Genomic DNA, 17,545 nt, shown 5'->3' with positions numbered 1-17,545 from the left:
ATAGAAATTATATTGCATCTAATTCGAAATATTCCAGCACCATAAAGGATAAATAAAATAAAAGTATACATCTTAAATCACAAGATATTATTTGCAAAGAATATTTTAAAACAAAAATTACTAGACTAACACAAAAACACACAGGCCTGAGTAAATCATTCTAAATCTAACACAAACTGGATGCCTTTTGTCCTACATTGAAGACAGCACACATTCATCCTACACACAAAGACAAAGGTCCTGACCTGGTGGTTGAGCTGCTCATAACGTGAATTGAAGGCCTCTAGCTTCTCGCTGATGAGTTCGTCAAGTATGCCTCCGTCTATCAGCGTCTGACCCAACTCTCTGATCTGCGTCCTGTTGTCCCCGGGGTGACGCAGCGCGTTCTCCAAAGACTGTGGGTGAACAGTGAGATGGAGAAAAAAAAGGTAAATACAAGAGAAAGAAATTGAGACAGGAAATGAGCTGGAGGATGAAAAATTCCCAGACAATGAATATACCGATCCTCTGATTAATCCAGAATCAAAAACAACAAAGACAAAACAAAGTTTAACTGCTACACAGTGCCAACAATTTTCCACAAAAATTAGAAAAATTGGCAAGAGTGAAACAACCATTTACTGAAGCTAGAAGCCAAAGGGAAGAGAAAAAAGCAATCAAATAAATTAAAGACAACTTGAGTATCTGTTTGCATGTGTGTGAAAGATGTAGAAAAATCCAAACAGCTGAACACACAGGCACAGAGCAGAAACTGCTACGTTGGGTGTGTCAGAAGGAGGCAAACCGAGAACAGACGTTAACTGGACAAGAAATGAGAGAACGAGGGAGAAGAGAGAGAGAGATAGAGAGCGAGAGAGAGAGAGAGAGAGAGCCTTGTCAAATGACTGCACATGTTGAATCTGACAGGCATTTTTTTTTTTACTCGGGGGTCATGAGATATGCTCTTCCTTCCCGGAGGTTACGGGCATAGATAGAGAAGAAGACAGAGAGCAAGAGGCGGCCTCAAGAGGAGTGAGTCTGATTGGGAAATTGGGAGACTGGAAGAGTGAGGATGAGAGAGCGAGAGAGAGAGAGAGAGAGAGAGAGAGAGAGAGAGAGAGAGAGAGAGAGAGAGAGAGAGGTGGGATGGGGGTGCATTGTCTTAGAGGGTCTTCATTTTACTTCATCACTATGCAAAGTTACAGAAGCCGCAGTGTGATTCAAGTGAGTTTGACAGACGGGCTGCGGGCGGTCTACACATATAGCAGCAGAGCGAGACACGGCAGAAGAAATGTGGGAGACAAAGTCAGAGACACTGAGGTTAATAACACAGCTGGAATATTAAATGGATGGTTTGGTTTATGATTATTTACTGGTATTTCTCAGACTCATCAATTAACTTTTTATATGTTTCCACGTGCAGTTTAAAAGCATGTAAATCAGCGCTGTGATTTCATCTTAGCTGACCGAAATCTTTGGCCGCTTCTAAAGCTAATGTAGGCCAAAGAGTAATCATAGAATAAATAAATAACTCTTTATTTTTGTACTTACAAAGTTTGACTTTATGCAACTTCTTCACCCTGCTTACATGTCCCTAAAGCCATGGAAGATGAATACTTGCATTTTAAAAGTTTGTTTTGCTTATGTGCAACAAGAAAGTGTCTTGTTGTGCTATCTTGCATGAGGATGAGATATTTTTTTAATGTTTTATATCTTTTACTACAGAACTGGCTTTTAATCCAGGAGTATTGCACAAGAAGAAATGTTAACTTTAAATGAGACTAATAGTAAAACTGTTTGGGTAATGAATCTTGTGTCTTTACTGCAATTTATTTCAAATCAAAATTTGGAGACTACAGATCTGTATCTGCTCAACACAACGTGGGACCCGTGCACAAAAGATACTACTTGTACAGGAAATGTCTTATCTTCATAAGCATAAGACACTACAGACACTGATACTACAGATCAACAGAATTAAGCACAAATTAACTTCATGAAAAGAGGCAAACACCATGTTTTACATGTTGCTCGAATAAAAAGACAAACACTGCACAAAGTAAACATGATGAAAAGTTTGGTCTTTCTTTCTTTGGTCATCTTGTTGCTTGAGTTATTTTCATGTTTTGCATATAGGGATTTTGCCTCAGCCTGAATAAGTGTTCCATTGCACTTCAAAAGGCACCCATGGCAACTAAAAGTGCTTAACACAAGCATGAATCATGGAAAAAAAAGAGAAACAAATACAAAGAGGAAAATAAAGTCATAACAGCTAAAGCAGAAGTTAAAATATAACAAGGCAGTTACAACATCTTAAAGTCACAGTGCAGTGTTATCTATTTAAAATGGATATTTAAAAACATTTTAAAAATTAAAAAAATAAGAATGGATTAATTGCAACATGATTACATAGCAAGCAATACATTAAGATCAGCTTAACTTGCAAAAGTATATCACATGATCAAACTGCACATATGATCATTTTGATTATGTGTAAGTAGCAAGAAGGTAAAATTATAAATGTTGCACAAAAAATGTCCTTCCTTAAAAGATTTTGAAAACTTATGGGAGAGGGAGAGAAGAAAAGCAGAGGAGTGTTAATTGAACGATAAATCCAATGTGATGACATTTAGTGGGTGTGTGTTTGTGTTCCTACCTCTAGGGCTTCACTGACGGCCTCGGTGCTCTCCGGTAGGCTGTCAGAAGCTTGAACCTTCTCCTCCAGAGTGTTGAGCCAGCTCTGCTCCATATCCAGGTACTGAAGCAGCTCCATCCAACAGGACCAAACCTCCTACAGAGTGTACACCCCCCCACAGCGCAATGAAAACGCACGAAAACACACTCCAAAAACATTTAGAAACAGTTGTGCTGAGCCAGGGACACATTGACTCTGATATTATGAAGTCGCAGCTCTGTTAAGAAGTGCCAAAACCATGAAGGCAAAGAGGGGTTTGTAACTAACAGACTTCAGGCAAACTGTATAAATAAGCATAAGCACAACTCGGTGACGTGACTGACCTTTACCATGCAGAGTCTGGGGGTTGATAATGAAAAAACAAATGGCCTCGAACTATAACTTAACACTTGTAGATTAGCTCTGAAAACAAGTCTCACAAGTGCCCTTTCAGCCTCTCTTCTTCTGCACTTGAGAATTAGCAAAAGTCTGCCCACAAAATGACACAACGAATAAACCATCATGTCGTTTCCTTTCTGAACCCCGGGAGGTTGCGAGTTAACAGACAAATCGGGCTGCTCATGCGTACAAGTCTGACTTGTTTTAACTTTAATATGTGTCACAGCAGCTTTTGTTACCACAAAAGGCTTTAACCTTAAACTCCAAACCAACTTAAATCCACTCTGACAACGCTTTTTGAATCTAAATATCAAAGGCTGTTGGTGTATTTTTATAAAAATAAAAGCACAAGTGGCCATATTTTTTTCAAATTTTAAACCACAAACACACACAGAAATGTCACATATATTACCTCCAGAGTGTGACACTTGCTCTTGAAGCGGTCACACAGCTTTTGGTAGTTAGCGAGCACAACCTCTAGTTCTGAGGTCAGCTCTTGGCCACTGCCTCCACCAGGGGGCGACATTTTGGATACCAGCACGTTGATGCTGTCTTTCAGGATCTTTACTTTTACCTCCTTCTGTAACACCTCCTCTTTAGCCCTCTGTGTGAGAGGAAGAAACACAGATAAAGCAGACAGTGGTCAAAATCACATCTCAGGGAATACATATTGCTCAAATCTTCTTTTTAGGTTGCATCCACACCCCTGCCCACTACCTTCATCTCCTCCAGTGACGCCTGCAGCTCCTCAGGACTCTTGTATTCAAAGTCCCGCATGAGAAACTCCTCATCAACCTGCGCCATCCACTCCTGCATCTCCGCCAAGTCCTTCTTCAGATTCACCTGCCTCTCCTGTCTCTCTGCCAAACGCTCCTGGTGGCTCAGCAGCTGAATGGGAGTAAATGACATCAGGTTTGTAAATGAAGGAAACAATTTCCTGGTCTAAAAGCGGGATTAAAGTTAAAACTGTAACTTTTAAAACATTTCCTTATTATTAAGTTGTACTCTGTTTTTTATCCATTAAAAATCCTATAGAAATCTCCATGTCTGGATTCTGATACACTAACTGATGTACTCATTTAAAAACTTCTTCAAGGACCTACAGTACATCATTCAAACATCAGCATACGAAGTTGTAGATAAGGACATTTTTGTCTTAATGCTGACTTTACACTATAGGGCATAGTTGGTGGTTTTGTTGCTCTTATTGAGACACAAGTGAAAACAAGTACAACCTGCAGACATCCTCCCAACCCTCTCACCAACCACTGTAACACATAGCTGGCACAATCCCAGGCATTCCAATGGTTAGCATAATTATCATGTTTTCTTTGCAATGCTTGAATATCAAAATACAAAAAAAGCCCCAGAGAAAACAAGTTTCGATTTTTACATACTGCAAAAGGACCCTTCCCAGTGCCTGCAGGATAATAAAGCGATAACAACTTACAACAGCCCACACTCGGTTTGCACGCAGCACGCAGAGAGTCTTTGAAAAACGCCATGTTATCAAACTTACATCGGCAATGTTTGCAGTAACAGAGACAAGTTTTTCCCCCACCTGTTTGCTGAGCGAGTCCCATTTGCCCCGACACTCGTCCATCTTATCCTGCCCCCACCTGGTGAGCCCTGGTACTGCCGTCGCCTGTATAGCGCTAACATTCTCTCCCATCTGCTTTAAAGAACCTTCCACAGACTCCATCTCAGTCACATACTCCTTTTTAGAAAAAAAGAAAAAGAAAATTAGTGAATAATGATTTGCTTCCTTGGATAAAATCAGGAATCAATCAATTAAGGTTTGGTGAGAAATAAAGGAGAATTTTAGTGATGTAATCATCTTAAATTCAGTTTTAATGTAATTTCTTTTTTTTTTTTTTACTTGTCCCCTAACCTTGCACTTGTTGAGCTCTTCATGTGGACTCCCCTTGTCGCCTAACCCAGTTGTATCACAAGACAAAACTTCCTGAACTCCATCCAACCAACGTTCAACTTCCAATAAACGCACCTGGGAAAGAAAAAAAAACACATTTTCAATCTGTTAACATACTTTTTTTTTAGGATAATACATTTTTAAGTCGTGTTTTTCTTTTAAACCAATCACAGCTACCTGATTGTCCTTCATGCTTCCCAGGATGCACTGCAGTGTTCCCAGCTCCTCACGGGCCCTGGACGAGAGATGATTCCATCTTTGTAGTTCTGCAGGATCGGAGGCTTGTTGTGTTTGCTCGATTTCAAGACAAAGGCCCTGAGGAGAGAAAGAGTGCAGGTTTAAACTGACTCTTACCAAATGTGTTTGTTCTCAGTGCAATGCAAGAAACTGTACACTTGGAACATGTATCATTAAAAACTGTACTAAAAACAAATCAAAAATGTCCCATAGTTCAGTTTTAAACTACAAAACACACATGTTCCTGTGTTTAGCTACATTTTTTTTCATTTATTCATTGTGCATTTAAATATACTTTAGAAATGAGGACGTACGCTCAATGTTTCCTTTGGATTTCAATAAAAGCTGAATGAATAAATCATGAATGAATGTGTCTGTCAGAGATGACTGGCTCTATGTCACAGCTGTGCTCTGGAGCCTGCTATTACAAACATTTCATTATAACACTACATGTGGTCAAACTCGTTAAAACATCACATTCAGAGATGTGTCATCTTAAAATGTGCCATACATAAAGTGAGTGATAAGCAGAGATTTTGTGTATTAGTAAAAATGCACTGTTGTGTTTTTAAACCTTACAATCACATCAACTGCATTGAACATTATTTAACTCAATTAGTTTATTAAACTGCTAGAATAGATGTATTTATACCAATCGCCTGAGCTTATATCAGTAGGCTAATTGCTAACAGGACCCAGCGGTGCTGTTGTGGTCAGGATGTGGTGTTTGTCATGCTAACTGACTGCTTGAGCAGCTCCACATTGAGTTGTTAGGAGTTCCACGTTGTATTCAAGGGCACAGTGCCCAGTATGTGCCAAGGCCACACACCCCTCCTTTGCAAAATTACCCTGCCCCCTCCCCGGCAACATGCCCTATCTGCCACCATAACAAGAGCTCAGACTGAATCGCATTCCACTGAAGGATGGAGGAGGAGGGAACGACACACAAACACGACACACACACACATACACACACACACACACACACACACACACCCTTTTCCTCCCAGGTTTGAAACAGCACAGAGGAAAGTGACCGGCTGATAAAGAGGTCTATTGTGAGCAGGAAAAGAAAAACTGACAGCAGACAGATTAACTCTCGCTCTGATATACGTACAAGCTCACAGACACAAACACATTCACTGTTGACGATAAAAAAAATAAAAAAATGTTGAGCTCAGAGGTCAGAAAGCACAAGTGTTATCAGCTCCAGCCAAACAACAACATTTCAGAATAACTACAATGTATATTTTGTTCTTTCAATATGTCAGAAAGCTGTTGTGTCTGTACTTTTTCTTGTATTGATTTTGTAAATCCTAAGCCTCTCTCCCACAGAGAACGTATCAGCTCTCTAGTTTTCAACTACGGACAACTAACCTGATAAATGTATTGTAAAGGTTGAATAACACGTTTTGGGTAATCATAAAATATTGAGTCCTGAAGACAACCTATAATAGCATCTCAAAGAGAATCTAAAACTATACATACAATTATACTACTAATATCAATTAATTATACTTTTTCATAACTTGATGTTGATGCTCTGATGTCGAAGGTCCTGATAATCGTCTTTACTGACCTGAGCCTGCTCCACTGCGCCCTCAGCAGCAGGGAGATCCACAAGTCCGTCTCTCAGAATCGACAGCCTTGCCTCCAGACCCTCCACCGGACTAGGGAGCATCTGTTTGGCCTCAAGATCGGCCAGAGCTGGGATAAGACAAGATGAAGGGGGTAAAAGTACAGTAAGTAAAGGCTTCAAAACTTTTTACATCAGGTTTCAACCACAAGGGGGCAGTGAGCTGGTTTGGGACTTCCCCTATCTGTGTGTGTGTGTGTGTGTGTGTGTGTGTGTGTGTGTGTTTGTGTGTGTTAAAACCATGCTGCTGCAGGAGGATCCCATATGTTTGACAGTCTGGTTCTCACTAAGTTGAGTTCTTCCCAGGCCAAGGGAATTTTTAAAAATAAACTTTTAAATCTCAGTTGTTTGAAGTTGACTTAATCCGTAACAAAAGTGCTGGTTTTGAAAAGTGTTCTCTATTGTCTAGTTACATTTCTTTCTGTTCTTGATTCACTCCTCCTCTTCTCTGTCTGCGTTTTAATTAGCCGGTGATTGAATGCCTACATGATCTGACTGTGTTTATAGACACAAAGAGGAGAGATAGAATGTAACTTGGAGGGGGGGGGGGGGGGGGTAGTGAAACAGAGGGAGGCCCCAGCGCGAGGCAAACCGTCCTCAGGCAGAAACAAAACAGTTTCCCTTGGCTCTCATACAAAATCCACTGTCATAAAAACCAAAGAAAGACAGACAGTCACACACACCTACCTATATGGTCAGAAGCGAAGAAGACAAATCAAGTCTCCCTTTACAGACTCGCTTCAGGCCGAGAGCAGTGCACATAAACTCCAGAGGTAAAACGGTTACTGGTTTTCAGGTGGAGATGGAGCTGGCACAGAGGCATGATTTCTCCCTCAATCACTTTCGTATACACTCTCGCATGTGTGAGCTTTCGCAGGCCATATAAGGGCATCGTCTATTACCCGCGGCTGGCCAAGGTTTCAAATAAAAACTGATGTCAACCCCTGTGAGACTGAGTTCTGCTGATCTTAGCTATCATTCTCTCGGCCTCCCTATAAACCCAAGAGCATTAGGCGGAGAGCACGGAGGGAGAAATGGGTCTTTGTTTTTAGGAAGGTTTAAATCTCTCAACTCCATGAAACAAGCCGACAGCCTCTTGACCCTTGAAAAGCAATGTTTATACAGAGGATACTACCCAGAGTTTTGGAGAAACTTTCCCTGTGTTGCTTTCACTAATTATTCTGAAACATTTCAGCAGAAGTACCTTGGTTGACCTCTTGCTCTCTGCTCTGTAGCCGCTGCAGTGTGGAGGCTTGATGAGCTGACACCACCACCATGTTGTCTTTCAGAGACGGCACGGCCCCCAGCGACGGCACTTCTGCAGAAAGCCGCTCTAGTCGTGGCCTCAAGGAATTGACCTGGACAAGTCGGGACTGAAGAAGACGAGAGAAAGAGGAAAGTTAATTTGTTTGTATGAGCCAAAGGGTTCTGATCCTTAAGTTGCTTTTTGTTCAAGACAAAGGGATGTTTTTTTTGGTTATTTCAGAAGATGTACGTTTATAAAAAGAAGAAAAGCATTGCGGTTTAAAGGAAAGCAATAATAAAAAAATACAACGGTAGAAAAAAATGAATAAAGCTTTGGAGGAGGAAATTATAAATGATGAATAGAAATGTTTAAACTATGTATGTAGATTAAAAAAATGGATGTCTGGAGGAGAGCATGCAGAATTGTTCAAGGATAATTCAAAAACACAGATTGTTGTTTTGTCTTTACTGCGTAAGATGACACCACTGATTTAAAAATAAAACAGCAACATCTGAAAGAGAGTCACTGCTGCAATTATAGAACATTTACTTGGGCATCTTATTAACTTCTGATTCTTAATGTGGCAGAAATATGAGAGAGAGACAGAGAGAGCGAGAGAGCGAGACAGAGAGAGAGAGAGAGCGAGAGAGAGAGAGAGAGAGAGCGAGAGAGAGTGTGTCAAAAGGGTTGGTGATAAACATCATAGTGAACGGGGACAAAGAAAACAACTCTACCTGACATTCCCCACTCTGGCTTCTGAGCTCGGCCTCATCGCACTTTTCTACAGCGCGGGTCGAGTCCAGCCACTCGTCCTGTTCCCCCAAGGCTCGGTCCAGGTCTGCCAGCTCTGCAGACAACGCTCTGACCCGGCTTTGAGTGCGGACCCTCTCACCGGCCGCCTGCAGCTCCCTTGTGCAAACATCCCACTCAGTTTGGATGAGGTCTAGGTCGGCCCTCACCGAGTCCACACATTCTCCCTCTACAGAAGAAAGCAACAGATATCAACGTTTGAAAAGAAAAGACTTTGAGAACCCTCTTTTTTTATTCTTTACTCTGAAGGAGAAACAGACCCTAGCAAGATCAACAACACCAGCGGATAAACAATAGCCAACAGATGAGTGAGCGGCAGATCTGTGGAAATAAAACAAGTAAAATGTTCGGGAAAGTTTGGTGTTTCACAAATCTACTCCAACTTAGCGGCGCTGCTCCACCTCCCCTCACTGCCTCTAGATCAGTGTAAACACATAAAAATCCTCAGTGCCTCTTCATTTCATTGAGCTGTTATATGAAGTTAGCAACCCTGCAGGGCTGTCAGATTTTTACTGCTCCGTCCACATCACTCACACACACACAGGCGCATACACACAAACACAGGTTTAGATTACTGGCATCTAAAAGTGTATGACAATAAAAAATGCAGGCCTGTAAATACCCAAGAAAATGCCAAGCAGCTGTGGAAAGGTAGTAAAATCGTATGAGACGAGCGTAATTTAACGGGAAATGGAAGATTTCTGTTCAAGCTAGTAGCCCTTGAGAACCAATAAATTTGAGACTCTATTTTAGTACACTTGTTTGACAAAACTTGGATGGATTTTTAAAATAATTCTTTGTTTAACTTTGAATAATAATGAAGCAATTCTGTGTCTTACAGCCATGACAATCTGCTTTCTTTTTTTCTTTTTTTACCTCTTTCGAGCTGCTCCATCAAGCCTCGTCCCTCCTGGTTCACTTGACTCGCTGTAGCTTCCTTCACCGAGAGCTCCGACTCCAAATCCTGGAGAGATTGGTCAACACATTTAGGCTTTGATTTTTTTCTAAACATAGCCTCAGACTTGAAGATGTTTTTGAGCCACATCATCAACAGGTTTACCTTTAGTTCCTCCTGCAGGTCAGGTGTGTCAGGTGTGGTCTCAGGGTGTGTGGTTGCCAGCGCCTGAGCCGCCGTCTTCCATGTTTTGATCCAGCTCAAGAGGTCGGAAAGTTTGTTTTCAAACCTGCAGAATATTGAGACATAACGTGTGAATCGGTGTGTGCTAACATGATTTTTATTCGTGCACTTTTTTTTTTTTTAGCAGGAAAGTTTCCAGGTTCTTACACTCGTCTGACTTCTGCATCCGTCTCTACCAGTCGTTTTTTAGGAGGAGCAGGAGGGGCCAGCTCCTGGTCAGTCTTTGAAGAAGCCCCATCGGTGGTATCCATTACGACCTGTCCTTCCACCTGAGTCATCCCAGCGTCCGTCACAGCCTCCATTACCTTAGCAGAAATCACAGAGTCATCATTAGATGCACAAACCTTATATAACCTACTGACATTTCAGATGAACTTCAAATGATTACAGACACTACACAAAAAGGCAAAGTAAAGGCAGACATTTGATTTTCATCTCTACAACATTTATTCTGTGACATACGTACCTGGAAGGAGCAGTCCTCCAGTTTCTGCACCAGGTTGTCCCATCTATGAGCTAGCTCCTCTGTGTCTGCCTCGATCTTAGCTCCCGCCTCAGGGCTCCGCAGCAGCGAGATCACATCCTGTCCCGCATCAGACAGCTGGTCCAGAGTCCTCCTTTTATTTTCCATGTCTTCTTTCAATATCTACAGGATTGAAGTATTTAAAAAAAAGTCAAAAGATACACTCAACATGATAAGCTTATTGTAAAAGCTCATAGCTTAAAGTTAGTTGTAAAAGTATCTGCTGCAGAAACTTGGCAGAGTTCACTTACTGCTAATCGACGCACATTAGTATTCATTTCACTCGGGTCCTTGAAGTTGCTCGTTTGTACTTCACTCAAGGCCTCCTCTTTCTCTGCCAACCATTCTCTGAACAAACTCTGTGGTGGGAACAAATCGTTAACATAAATTACTTGGAAAACATCTTGTCTAAGTGTGCTGAAGCCTAGGTAATCTATCAAGAATCTATTTTTTTAAATTCTTAATTCAATAGATCAAGTATGAAATCAATTCCTAAACTCCGGGCCAGAAAAAAAGTTTTGAAGGTTACATCAAAATTGGAAAATCATGACCATAAGTCACGACGAACAAATCAAAGATGCACTGTGCATTGAAATGACCTCCGTTAACTTGGTGGACTAAAAAAACTGAACTTTCTGTCTTTCATGGGAGCAGCTTTTCTTTAAGTTCTAAATGATATTCTCAAGTTTTGTTTTTTTTTTAAACCAAATATAGATCAATGCGTGAGGACAGGAGTGTTCAAGGGTTCTTTATAAGCCTGATTATTTCATTAACAAGAGGTAAGAAAGATACATGTATATCAAAGTGGGAGAGAATAACTAAATGTCCAAACCTGGTCTGACAGAAGCTGTTGCCACACCATGAAGACTTCCTGCAGCTTGTTCCACCTCTCCTCCGTCCAGCGACAAACGGCCGCCCAGCGCTCGCCCAAAGACTGGAATGCAATATGGGAACAGAAATGAATAAAAAGGCATAAAAGCTATTTAAAAATGAAAGCAGTAAAAAAAGAAACAGATCAATTAAGTAATATGTACGAAACCTGCAAGTATTAACAGCTTCCTAGTCCAGTGCATTTAACAATGTTGACAGCCATAAAGAAACTCTCTGCAGCCTGTAAATCTGGATCAATTCATGTTGCTATAGATACTGACATAAGGGAGCCAACTGGGCAACATTTTACAAGTTTACCCTCAGTGCATCAGCTCCCCACCTCCTCCCCTCCCCTCCCCTCCCCTCCCGCAGCCCAAAGACGATTCAGTTCGTATTTCTTTGACGTTTTTGTAGATTAAAAAAGTACTTTATTTGGTTCTTCTGCAGTTGTGCCATTATGCTTCTAAGAACAGTGTCCCTGAGGGGGCGGAGCCATCTCTCTTACCACAAGTGATGGCTGGACAAGTAGTGATTACAAAGGTGAATGCAACATGTTTGAGCTTCTCAGTGAAACATAAACAAGCTGTAGAAATCAACGTCCCATCGGTGTGAACACAGTGCTAAGAACAAACCAAGAGGGAGTTTGGCTTCAACTCTTTATTAACTCTTTAACAATATATCTAGTAAAGATTTGTTTGAGATCTGCTGTACTGATGTTTACAATGCTGCATGTTATACTTTTAAGACAAACAGATGCCTCTTTTAGACTTACAAGAATTGGCAGAACACGTTCAAAAAGACAGTCAGGATGGCAGTTTACCTGAAGTTGCTCTTCCAAGACAGCGGTGGCGCTCTCCCCACTGTTCTCATCCACCACAACCACCATGTGTGTCAGAGAGTTGACCTTCACCTGCTCCGCCTCCAGATCGTTCTGAAGCTCCTGAAGGAAAACACAATAACAGGGAACTCCTTGACTTGTTATCCATTAACAGAGCTGGCAGGGAAACCACTCAGCTTTATGGAGACGGTGGGTGAATCATTTAAAGTGCACCATCAATGTGACCATGTGACTACCAGATCACAAGACTTTGATTCTTTTTAGTTAACTCGACTTCTTCCTGTTCACATTAAACAATGACTCATTCTGTATCCACTTGATTCCTGCAAGATAAGAGGAGTTTGACTTCATTTACTTTGTGCTGCTCTATCTGTTCTTTGTAGAGCTCGACATCATGGGCTGAAGGTTCTGTCTCGATCTTCCTGATTCGCTCCTCTGTCAGTGACAGCCAATCAGAGAGCTGCTGTAGCTGCTGCTGCTGCAAGTCCATCAGGACCTCATGGAGTCTGGAGAGAAAGTGATAAAGGACACAGAGGCGCTGAGTTGGATGTGTGGAGGAGGAAATAAAATGAGAGTTATCAGTTTATAAATCTTCAGCTAAAACTTGTTTTTCAGCTTTTTATATAGCTCCACAAAAGCTAGAATGACTTAAAATAGAGATAGATGCAACACAAAAAAGAAGTGGTGAAGCACACAAGCACAACAAGTTTTAAAATCATGGCTAATGAATGCTCTACTAGACTTTTTGTCTCATTAACTTTGATAACCCAGACCCAGAGCGTCACACTTTTTAGACCATGGTTCGCTCAAGGCTTATCAGGTGTCACCTTCAAATAGTTTACAGCATTTGACATTCTTCATAGGAAGTAACTCATAAACACCTGAGGTAAAACATGGAGAATTAAATGTTCCTCCACTGGGCAATTTTCACCAATGGCACTACAGCCTACACTGTTTAAAAATATATATATTTTTGGGAAATGATCATGTGTATTCCGTCTTTTCCACATTAATGAAGGCAAGAGGTTTTAGAATCCTTCTACAGAAAGAGAGCAAGTGTGTGTGTGTGTGTGTGTGTGTGTTAGAGCGTCTACCTGGCCTGGCGGTCCATGCTGGCCACTCTGAGGCCCTCCCAGCGGGCGTTCAGGAGGGTCATCTGCTCCCGGATTTCATCTTCTTCCTCCTCTATCAGGTTGGCCTGGGCGATCAGTTGGTTTCCTGCTTGGAGCACATTACCCACGCTGCTCTGGTGCGCTGTCAACTCCATCATAAAGGCCTTTTTATTGGAAGCAGAAGAAAACCATGTGATGGGGGAAAAAATGACTGAAAGACTTTAAAACACAGTCAATTTGAAATTTTGGACTTTAATATAAGGTTTGTGCTGGATATATAACAGCCCTGGAATAAATTTCAGGATAATTCCCGTGAAGAAAGATAAGTACTATCTCTGCACACTTTGTTAAGATAAAGGAATAAGTGGTTTACCCAATATTGTTAAAAGCACCCAGATTGAGATTATATTATCTGAGGCTCCATTCTGGCACTTGGCACCCACACACTAACATCTGGATACATTTCTCTCCCCAACCTTAAAACTTCTCCTGGTATAACACTTAATAACGCCCTGCAGAAGCACTGGGCATCAACTCTGAGCCTGTGTATTTGTGAGTGTAACATAGCAACAGTCGGTCAAGCCAGTGAGAGTTTCACAAAAGTGAAGGGCAAACTCAGTTAACTAGCCAAGTGAGGCCAACTGCAAAGCAGAAGAGGAAGGAGAAAATGCTTCAAGAAGAAATACAAGGGCAGCTTTGAAGGAGATGGCTTGTTTCTTAAACCCTCAGAGGAGCTGCTTTGTGCTGGTTCATGTCCCAAGCGATATGAAAAGCAATGAGGCGAGTTATTGTCTGTTTTTCGTGACCCCTCTGGATGAGTAAGCATTTTCGTCTGCACCTCTGAGCACATTGTTTTCGATGAGGCTTAGCTGGAGAAGCTGGAGTAAGTACGTGAACAGCAAAGCAGAAACAAACTGGATTTTTTTTTTTGTTTTTTTTTTTGTAAAGACCTCCTGAAACGGCAGGCTGTTAAAGAGGCTTTGGGTCTTGTTGCTCTCAGTCTCGCTATTTTCTGCTTTGACCTGCATTCCAGACGTAAGACTTCACAAATATTCACATTTCAGCCAAGGGAAATCCTGCCAAAGCCCCTTTACACACATGCACAGACACAAGCCCTGCAGCTACGCCTCCTTGAGTCAGGCAAGTGAACCCTGTGCCAGGGCACCATAGGGTGCTGTGCGGCACGGCAGAATTCCTGGCATTCCAGACATGTACGGAGCATGTACAGCTGCTTGTGGTAGGTCTATATCTCTTTGACAAGTTCTGCAGACTCAACAATGGAAGGAGGATTCTTACACAAAAAAAAAAACTGGTGTGCATGTCAGATTAAGAACATGAGCGTCAAAAAAGGGTTTCCTGATTTGTCTCATTTGTGTTTTAGCATTGCTATTTCTGGTTTTTACGGCCTCTTTATCCACCAAAAATTAGGAGTTATTATAATTATAAGTCAGTAAATGTATTCATGTTCACGTCTCTGCAGGCCTTAAGTCACAGTGCGTTGATTTTTTCCCCCTCCTACCTCATGTGTGTGAAACTGGTCTTTGACCTCCTCGACGTCGTCAGACACCTCGTCCTGAATCTGCAGGGCGTCCTCGGCCGATAGCAACCAGGTCAGCACCTCCTCCAGCGTGGTCTGGTAGCTGTCCAGGTCCACTTCCAGCAGGCTGCCCTCCATATCCGCCTCTGTCTCAGTCAGGGTGCTGGGGGTCTCGGGCCTGGGGCTTCTGCCTGCTTTCTCCGTCTGCTGGACAACATGAGGTATTCAACCGGTTGTTATATTTATACACATAAAAAAAATAGAGTTATAATCATCTTGTGTACAACAAACTACGCCAAGAAGAAGTGCTTTAACTAACTTTTATTTAGCTTTGAAACACAGCCAGGCCCAAAATCTCTACTTCTTCTTTCACCGATTTTCTTCAGAGCACAACAGTTATTGAGTTTCTAAATAGATGCAGACTTTGCTGCTCCAGAGTGCGCATAGAGACCTGCCCTGCTCAGTTAAGAAACAAAACAACTGCAGGGCCTATTATGGGATTCTGGTTGTTGCCCTTGGCATTCTGGGTGGGTCATTCCTCATTCTACACATAGCAGGACGTTTGAAACACAGAGGTACCCTGGGTAAATTTGGGTGTCGAGTCAGGAAGATGGACGGTGCTGAGAGGTGGCATAGCTGGGAAACTGATTACACTGGAGTTGCATGTAGTGTATTACACAACAGTGATATAAGCATCTGTCTTTATATTTCATCAATCAAGAGGAAGAATATTTATGTTTTAGACACACTTTCTTTTTTGAATATCACTGAAATCATTTTTCTGCCGCTTTTGGGAAATGCATTAGAATTATTTCAGGTTTTCTTTTCCTCGAGGGAAATGTAGGAACAGGCTTAAAAGAACTTCACATCTTTCTGGATCTGAAATGAACCGGAGTTTTAATCTTTGCAGCAGCCATGCAAAGCCAAAGATGTCGGAAATGCTAATACAGGGTCCGCTACAGTAACAAGTCAAATGGATGGGTTAAGTTACACAAAAGTAATGTCTGTGTAGCAAACTCAGGGAAAGGTTGGCTGCTGAAAATACTCAATGACCTTTGGGATAGTATGGAAAGAAGTCACAACATTACAGCAAGCCCTTATGTTAGAGTGGAGTGGGCTGGCAGAGACAAAGAAAGAAAGAAGGAAGGAAAGACACGGCAGAGAGAGAGAGAGAAAGTAAGAGAAAACTGCAGACTCAGTCTATTTATTGACTCGGATGGCTGTTAAATAGCTGTGGTCAGAACACTTTATCATCACCAGATGATTTGTTCGACTCAGGGTCTGCATTCAACACTTTAGTAGTTGTGATTCTGCAGCATGTTAAGAATGAACCTGCACTCAAGAGTGCAAGTCATCATCACAACTTGCACAGTGATGAAGAAAAAGTTTGCCAAATCACGGGCTGGATTCCTCACAACTCTAAACCATATTGTTAACTATCTAAAATCTACATGAGAAGATCAAAACCAATGCTATGGTTGTAAAAGTAAAAAAGGGGAACAAAATATTGAAATCCAAAACAAAGAGCCTTTATTTCTTTCTCCTCTACCAGCAGCATTACGCATCACTTCCTATGGAGAGATGAAGTGTGCCAGGAAAGTCAAACCTGTGTTCGTCCAATCAGAGCGCTATTTAAAAAATACTTTTCCAGCAGTCGTTCCAGTACGTGTGAAGTACGTGCCTGCGGGCAAATAAAAAAAACCTTAAGAGAGCAAAAGACATGTCTCAGGGACGTGTGTAGAGAAAGAGAAGAGCACAGCCAAGGCAAGAAACTGCAAAAAAAAAAAAAATGGAAGAAAACTCTAGTAAAGTTGGACAAGTAACACATTTAAGGGGCTGCAGCTCAGTCTTTCTTAGTTAGAATATGGACAGGATCATAACCACAAGTCTGTAAAACAGCATGGAAGTCCAATAGAATCAGGATGTATGAAAAGGACACCCGGAAACGCTCGCAGATGTTAAACATTACACAGTAACAGTATTTGCATGTCAGCTTCCTGCTCACCACCAAACACACACACAGAGCCATCTTTAATCCTCATATAGCCTTCCCTGTCAGCTCTCAGCACACACTCCCATTCTCACCAATTTATTCCCCTAATTTCCTTCCATCCCTTTCCAGCTCTGTGTTTCCAGCAGCATGCAGCTCGCTCGCTTGCTCTGTTGGCTAATGTCAGAGGGGTGAGTCATGGCTCTCCTCCCTGTTTGCCTGTGCCTGCTGTGCTTTTCATGAGCAGCGCTGGACAGAGAAGCAAGGAGATGGCTTTTTTTTTCAGAATGATTGGGAGGGAGGGGTGTGTGTGTGTGTGTGTGGGGGGGGGGGGGGTTGACTCATTCTATCTGGCGATGCACAATGAGACACTTCAGAGTTCCTGTATGTGTGTAATCGAGTCTGTGGCCTTCAAACTGAATGTTATCAGAAACATAAACCAGCAGCAAAGGTTGAGGCAGTTATGGCTCCATTTTTTTTTTGGCAACTGCAGCTTTTCAGTTGTTTGGGCTTCAGGTAGTTCAGGGGCTGAACTATCATCTCTCCATTCATAGTAAGAGACAACTGTTTATTTACAGCAGCGCAGGCAGTTAGGCAAACACTGCTGCACCTGAGGACCCAATCAC

General features: G+C 41.8%; 1 protein-coding gene across 8 annotated transcripts in view; it reads right to left on the bottom strand.

Annotated features, from left to right (window-relative positions):
• Nucleotides 1-17,545, bottom strand: part of utrn (utrophin) — a 180,616-nt gene that overhangs the window by 133,566 nt on the left and 29,505 nt on the right. For 6 of the 8 annotated variants that reach the window (XM_020632857.3, XM_065963756.1, XM_065963760.1 and 3 more), the window contains 20 exons: nt 14,912-15,136; nt 13,375-13,556; nt 12,636-12,786; nt 12,263-12,382; nt 11,405-11,506; nt 10,824-10,931; nt 10,516-10,695; nt 10,197-10,354; nt 9,972-10,095; nt 9,788-9,875; nt 8,836-9,080; nt 8,060-8,228; nt 6,799-6,926; nt 5,160-5,297; nt 4,944-5,057; nt 4,614-4,769; nt 3,770-3,940; nt 3,465-3,656; nt 2,636-2,770; nt 246-395 (listed from right to left, as the gene is read on the bottom strand). In XM_020632857.3, the coding sequence (XP_020488513.2) occupies nt 246-395; nt 2,636-2,770; nt 3,465-3,656; nt 3,770-3,940; nt 4,614-4,769; nt 4,944-5,057; nt 5,160-5,297; nt 6,799-6,926; nt 8,060-8,228; nt 8,836-9,080; nt 9,788-9,875; nt 9,972-10,095; nt 10,197-10,354; nt 10,516-10,695; nt 10,824-10,931; nt 11,405-11,506; nt 12,263-12,382; nt 12,636-12,786; nt 13,375-13,556; nt 14,912-15,136 (3,036 nt within the window). The remainder of the gene's footprint in view (nt 1-245; nt 396-2,635; nt 2,771-3,464; nt 3,657-3,769; nt 3,941-4,613; nt 4,770-4,943; nt 5,058-5,159; nt 5,298-6,798; nt 6,927-8,059; nt 8,229-8,835; nt 9,081-9,787; nt 9,876-9,971; nt 10,096-10,196; nt 10,355-10,515; nt 10,696-10,823; nt 10,932-11,404; nt 11,507-12,262; nt 12,383-12,635; nt 12,787-13,374; nt 13,557-14,911; nt 15,137-17,545) is intronic. The other 2 variants (XM_065963755.1, XM_065963758.1) reach the window with 1 other exon arrangement.

This window comes from Labrus bergylta, chromosome 15 (genome assembly GCF_963930695.1).
Source record: "Labrus bergylta chromosome 15, fLabBer1.1, whole genome shotgun sequence".
In the NCBI taxonomy this organism is placed as follows: Eukaryota; Metazoa; Chordata; class Actinopteri; order Labriformes; family Labridae; genus Labrus; species Labrus bergylta.
This window is presented reverse-complemented; position numbering and strand designations above follow the sequence as displayed.